The sequence below is a fragment of the Hyperoodon ampullatus genome (assembly GCF_949752795.1).
Source record: "Hyperoodon ampullatus genome assembly, chromosome: 15".
Lineage (NCBI taxonomy): Eukaryota > Metazoa > Chordata > Mammalia > Artiodactyla > Ziphiidae > Hyperoodon > Hyperoodon ampullatus.
The window spans coordinates 8,549,870-8,557,283 of record NC_136928.1 but is presented as its reverse complement, the minus strand read 5'-3'; the positions used below and the strand labels follow the sequence as shown (position 1 = coordinate 8,557,283).

The window sequence follows — 7,414 nt, the reverse complement described above, 5'->3', positions numbered from 1 at the left end:
GAACTGAGACCCGTATCTCACACCATACACAAATATTACTCAAAATGGAACATAGATCTAAACGTAAGAGCTAAAACTATAAACTATAAAAATTAGATAAAATCTTTGTGACTTTGGGTTAGGCAAAGGGTTCTTAGCTATGGCACCAAAAGCACAGTTGTAAAAGAAAAAAATCGGTATATTGGAATTTGCTAAAATAAAAACAATGCTGTAATTAAATAAAAACCATTTCAAAAAGGGAAAGACAAATGTAAAATGTTTTCAAATAAAAAATGTAATAAAATACTTGTATCCAGAATACAAGAACTCTTTAAATTCAATAATAGGCAAACAAACAACTCAGTAAAAATTTGATCAAAAGACTTGAAAAGACATTTCAGGAAAGTAGATACACAAAAGACTAATAAACGTATGGTAAATATGATCAAAAGCAGTAGTTATTAGAGAAATGAGAATTACAACCACAACTAGATACTACTTCATACCCGCTAGGATGACTATAAACAAAAAGGTAATATCAAGGTGGTGGAGATGTGGAAAAACAGGAACCTCATAAATCAATGGTGGGACTTTAAAATGGCTCAGACACTTTGGAAAAAAGTTTCAAAGTTAAAAATAAACTAATCATATAGCTAAATAATTTTATTAGTAAGAATCCTCTGAAGAGAAATGAAAACATTGGTCTATACAGTAAGTCCCCTACATACGAACCTTCAAATTGTGAACTTTCAAAGTTGCCTTCACATGTCCAATCACATAAGTTAGTTCACATGTTTGGCATACATTGTCATGTGCGTGCATCCTCTACAAGTGTTTGTGTTTTTGTGTACTTTACTGTACAGTATTATATAGAGTACAGTAGTACAGTATCTTTATTTCAAGCCCAGGATGTCCTGAAGCAAGCATCAAAGAAGCAGTATATAGCCGATTGTGCTGGTTGGGTACCTACACTAACTTTGTTGGACTTACGAACAAATTGGATTTACGAATGCTCTCAGAACAGACGTGGTTTGTATGTAGGGGACTTACTGTATTCTTTTGGCATTTACTTTTGTTTGCTCAATACTGTCTTATTAAGATTAATTCTTTTGTTTGTGTATCTGTGTAGCTGTAATTCATACAATTTTACTATTGTGTAATAATCTATTGCAAAATATTACTTAATTATACTCCTATTAATGATTTTTGCTATTATGAAAAATACCATCATGTTCATTCTTACATCTCCTAATATACATTTGTGATTTTTCTTTTGCATATATAAGAATTTCAGAACATTTTGATTTGTTACCAGACACTTGGTATTCATTGATACTGTTGTGAATGATATACTTTTAATAGACCATAATATACATTAGAGATCATTCTTTGTGTTGTATAAGTTTATGGGTTTTACCAAATGTAGAATGCCATGTATCCATTATTACAATATCACACCAAATACTTTCATTTCCTAAAAATCCCCTGTACTCCACTTATTGAACCCTCTCTCCACCTTTGCTTGAATCCCTGACAACCACTGACATTTTTACTGTCCCTATAGTTTTGCCTTTTCCAAAATGCCATATATATGGAAACATATAGTATGTAGATTTTTGGACTGGCCATTCAAAATGTTTTTATTTTTTCTTCTCCTCTTTTTCTCTTGATTAATATTGCCAGAATTTAGTCTATTTTATTAGTATTTTCAAAGATCTAATTTTTAGCTTTATTGATCTCAAAACTTCATCAATTTCTGGTCTTATATTATCTCTTTCCTTCTAATTTCTTTGGGTTTATTTTGTTGTTTATTTTAACCTCTTAAGTTGGATCCTTAACTTATTAATGTTTAGATTTCTTATTTTCTTATACAAGTACATAATGCTACAAAATTTCCTCAATTTACAGTGTGTCGACTATAACACTTTAGGTATAGTCCACAAGTTTTGATACATAGTGTGTCATTATTAAGCAGTTCTAGATAATTATATCTTCTCATGAGTTATTTAGATACATTTTTGTTTGGATTTTAAAATGTGTGGAAAATTTTTACTTTTTGTAATTTTTAACTAATTTGCATTATGATCAAGAAATAGTCTGTTTTATACCTATTCTTTGAAATTTGTGGAGGCTTGCTCTATATTATTTTTTTATTTTTTTAATTTAAAAATTATTTATTTTTAATTTTTATTGAAGTATAGTTGATTTATAATGTTATATTAGTTTCAGGTTTACAGCAAGTGAATCAGTTATATATATATATATATACATATATCCTTGACAAGCAGATTTTTTCTCAAGTATTTAAGCTCAGCATTTTACATATATCCATGTAGAAGTAATCGTGTTTAGATCATATATATGCTTATTTATGTGCTATCTGATTGATCTATTAATAAGTGAGAAAGTCACATTGAAATTTCCCATTCTGATGATGGATTTATCTATTTATAAATGTTACTTTATCATTTTATTGTATAATATACATGAAACCACTTTTTAGTTGTACATATGTTTAAAATTTTATATCTTCCATTATGGTGAATGGAAATTTCAGCAATAAGAAACTTCTCTATTCCTAGTAAAGATTTTTTAATTTAAAGCCCATTTTTTCTAATATTAAAGTAGCTGTACTAGCATTTTTTTTCTTTAGAACTTGGTTATCTCTTTTTGCATCCTTTTAATTTCAACCTTTTAAATTTTTTTGGTTTAAGTGTGTTTCTTCTGTACAGATTAAAAAAAAAACCCTGCTAATCTCTGTCTTTTACTTGGTGAGTTTATTCTTCTTCTATTTATTGAAATTCTTAATATACTATTTGGATTTATTTCTATTATCTTTGTTTATTGTTCAATTGCCCTACCTTTTCTTTGTTTCATATAACTACTTTTTTGTAAGAATTGATGTACATGTCTTTGCCCTCAGACACAAATTTTTTCATGCTATTTATTTCCCCCTTTCTCAAATTCTAGACTATTAATATAATACAGAATTTTAATTCTGTGTTATTATGTAAATACTTTATTGGTATTACAATTTTTTTGAGAATTACAAACAATTATTCTCTCTATATTAGTAATATGTAATATATAGAGATTTCTCTTACATCATCTTCTTTGTTTCTCCTCTTTTAACGTATCCTCCAAAATGTTTTCAATGAAGTAACTATGTGTCAAATCTTCTGAAGTCTTTATCTAAGAGGTTTATCTACCCTGTTAACACACACACAAACACACAACACAAACATAAGTAAATATATATATTCTCTCATTTGAACAGCAATTTGGCAAGATATAAAATTCTAGATTCAAAATTATTTGCATTTAGTGGAGAGGGATAAATTGGGAATTGGGATTAACAGATATACACTACTATATATAAAATAGATTGCCAACAAGGACCTACTGTATAGCACAGGGAATTATATTCAGTGTCTTGTAATAACCTATAATGGAAAATAATCTGAAAAAGAGAATATATATATATATATATATATGTCACTTTGATGTATACCTGAAATATTGTAAATCAACTACACTTCAACAACACAAACAAAATTATTTACCTTTAATTCTTTAAAAATATTCCCTTATTGATTTCTCAACTCTAGTGTTGCAGTTAAGAAGACTGAGGTCAATATGATCTTTCCCTTTGAGTATGATATTCTCTTTTTTTGGTTTTCTGGAGATTTTAGAATCTTCTATTTATCTTTGATTTTCTTAAATTTTCCTATAAAATGGCTTTTCATCTCTCTTTTGACATTCGATAGAGTTTTCCAGTCAGAAGTTTCCTTCCTTCCTTCCTTCCTTCCTTCCTTCCTTCCTTCCTTCCTTCCTTCCTGTTATTCTGGGGAATTTAACTCAATTATTCCTCTAAATATTTTCTTCTACTGGATGTTTTATTCTTCTGTGATTCCTATTATTAAGACACTGGCACTTAAAATTTTTATCAGTTTTTTGCCTTTCCTCCTTTTTTCTGGAATAAGTCCTTAACACGATGTTACCACCCAGTAATTTGTTCTTTTGCTGTATTCACTTTTTTTCTTTACCAGTGTATTTACTCATAGGTAGCCCAACTGCAAGGTTAAGGGCATAGTCCTCCAGACTGCCAAGTCAGCCCAGGATTTCTAACACTAGCTGCAAGTTTATGCATCCCCAGGGATACCCTCACTTCACACTACCTAGTTATAAATTCAAGGGTCACCATGGACTTCCCCAGATTCAATAATTTGCTAGAATGACTTACAAAACTCAGGAAAGTGTTGTAGATACGATTATACTTTTATCATAGCAAAACGATAACAAATCAGAACTGGACAAAGGAAGAGATGCAGAGGGTGGAATCTGGTACTAGGAGGCTCCAAAATGTAAAACTTCTGTGTCCTTAGGGCTCATTACCCTTCTGACATTGATATGTGGCAATACGCAGAGTACTGCCAGCCTAGGAAGCTCAGTCCAGTGTCAGTGTCCAAAGTATTTATTGAGGCTTCCCACAGTTGTCTCAAGTTTCAATGGTTATTTATTACATAACCATTATTGATTGAGTTATTGCCCATAGAATTGAACTCAATCTCCAGCCACCACCCCCGCCCCCCCACAACCAACCCTCTAATTGCAAGTTTAGTCTTTCTGCTCTGGGCAGCCCCCACCCTGAATCATCTTATTAGCATAAGTTTTCAGTTTCAAGGGGACTATCAGGAATAACAAAGACACTTCCATCATTTGGGGAATTCCAAGCATTTACAGGTTATTTCCCAAAGACCAAATATCTCTTTGGGTAAAGTTAATTTTTTTGCTATGCAGTATTGGTTCATTTTGAAAATTGTCTTTCCATACGCAATATTTCTAACTAGATATTTTAAATTATTTTTTAAAATGTTGTTTCATATCAATATTATAGATATTATATTTACTATAACATTTCTTGTTCTGTTTTGTTTATTTTTGTTTTATTTTCATTTCTCTAGAGGTGGGTCAAAAAAGATCTTGCAGTGATTTATGTCAAAGAGTGTTCTTCCTATGTTTTCCCCTAAGAGTTTTATAGTGTCCGGGCTTACATTTAGGTCTTTTAATCCATTTAGTTTATTTTTGTGTATGGTGTTAGGGAGTGTTCTAATTTCATTCTTTTACATGTAGCTGTCCAGTTTTCCCAGCACCACTTATTGAAGAGGCTGTCTTTTCTCCACTGTATATCCTGGCCTCCTTTGTCATAGATTAGCTGACCATAGGTGTGTGGGTCTGTTTTGTTTAATATCTCTGCCTGTGATGGTATCTATTATATAGTTCATTGTTTCTTTTGTATTTTTCAGCTTTATTGAGGTATAACTGGTATAAAAAAAACTGCACATAATTAATTTATACAATTTGGTGGATTTGGACAGATGAATACACTCACGGTACCACCACCACAATCAAGGGAATAAACCTATCCATCACCTCCAAAAGCTTCCTTGTATCGCCATCCCACCTCCTTTTTCGGTAAGAATAGTTAACATGAGATTTACAGTTAATGAATAGTGTTGTACAGCTGATCTCTGGAGGTTACTTCACTGTTTTCTTCTGAAGTGGTTGTACTTCTTTGTTGTCAAGGTCCGTGTTAAGATAAAGGGATGAACATCGGAACCCTTTTGTTGTTGTTGTTGTTTTTTTGCGGTACGTGGGCCTCTCACTGTTGTGGCCTCTCCCGTTGCGGAGCACAGGCTCCGGACGCACAGGCTCAGCGGCCATGGCTCACGGGCCCAGCCGCTCCGCGGCATGTGGGATCTTCCCGGACCGGGGCACGAACCCGTGTCCCCTGCATCGGCAGGCGGACTCTCAACCACTGCGCCACCAGGGAAGCCCCGGAACCCTTTTTTTGTGACAACCCAGGTGAGTTCAAAGGAGAAAAGGGAAAGCTCTCATGTGAAGAACGACAGAAAAACACAGGTCATCACTCTTCCTCTACACTGAGCAGCTCTTCAGTGAGTATTTTATTCTCGGCTGCTTCTCCTCACCCCTATGTTGGGGAGGAGATTTTCCCCACTGAGGTTTGTGAAGGAAGGGGGTAGGGGACTGAATACTTGGGCTACTTTTCACTGCTCCTCCCTGAGAGCTTCTGTGCAGCCATGCTGAGTTTTAAGGAGTGGGTATTGATGGTCTCAAGGCAACAGCTGGACTCAGAGGGCTTTTCCTTTTTTTTTTTTTTCTTTTTTGTTTTGTTTTGTTTTGTTTTACATAAAAAGGGTTTTATGTGCAGGGGAGCCGGACTCTAGTCAAACGAGCCAAATCCCATGTCGTCATCTGACTCCTCCTTCTTCTGCTCCTCTGCTGTGGCTGGGGCAGAACCCTCAGCACGAGCTGCAGCTCTTGGGGCAGCAGAGACCGCCACAGCCCCGCCAGCGGGCATGCTGGCCAGCTTGCGGATACCCTGGGCAATGACATCCTCAATGTTCTTGCCGTTCTTCTCACTGATGACCTTGTTGAGCCTGTCGTCGTCCGCCTCGATGCCCACGCTGTCCAGGATCTTCTTGATGTCCTTGGCGCTGGGGGAAGTATTGCGTCCAAGGGCGGCCAGCAGGTAGGAGGCAACGTAGCGCATCTTGGCGGCGGCAGGGAAGCCTTGTGCGTGCGACCTCGGCAGTGTCAAGGACGGAAAGGGTCTTTTCCTAATTTAGCCTCCCTGATCCCACTGTCTGGACCCCATCTCCTATCTACACAATATTTCAAACAGCTCTCTCTCTCTCCAAGTGCTTCCCACAGTTTTCTCTTTTATTCCTCAGGTTTCTACCATTGATCTTAGGAGAAGGAGCCAGCAGGCTGTGCTAATTCTTTTTCTTATTGTAAATCAGAATCAAATACTAGTTTTTGACCCATATCACAAAGAAGAGGCATTATAGTTTAAGTTAAAGTGCTCAAGAATCTATCCTAATAAGGAGTTAAACCAGATTTCAAACTTCACTCAAATCAAAGTCTGTGTTCTTTCTATTTCTCTGTCTCTAGGAGGGTTTAGACTAGACTGAATTTACCTTTTTGTGGTTTTGTAGCAATTAAGCCTTTCTTTTTAAACCTATTGTCATTGCTACCTGAGGAAAAAGCAGTTGGTATGGGTTATGAAATGTCTGCAGAGTGGAGAACTCTCTACAAATTTGCAGAAGAACAATTTTAATAATAAACAGCAGCATTGTCCCCTCTGTGTTTTTCCACAGAGCAATTTCATTGCTGGTTTGTTTGACCTTGAAACCTTGTGCCACTGCTTTGCACAATTAGCAGACTCTAAATGTATATTCAGGTCACATCTGTGCTGAATTGTTTTATTTATATGGATTGATTGTGGATTATGACACAGCATCCCTACTTATTCAGGATAAGTGGAGTGAGGAGTTTTAAGGACAAACAGTGAACCAGCTGCAGAAAGGTCAAGAAGACAGAAGAGTGTAATATTGCAACTTGATAATGTAAA

At 35.1% G+C, this 7,414-nt stretch overlaps 1 protein-coding gene across 1 annotated transcript; it reads right to left on the bottom strand.

Moving 5' to 3' along the window:
• Positions 1–6,223: 6,223 nt before the first annotated feature.
• On the bottom strand, positions 6,224–6,553 carry LOC307064660 (large ribosomal subunit protein P2-like; the record flags this gene model as incomplete). The annotated part of the gene is made up of 1 exon (XM_079721320.1): positions 6,224–6,553. One exon carries the CDS (start codon positions 6,551–6,553, stop codon positions 6,224–6,226), a length of 330 nt encoding a protein of 109 aa, XP_079577446.1.
• Between the last annotated feature and the right edge of the window lie 861 nt (positions 6,554–7,414).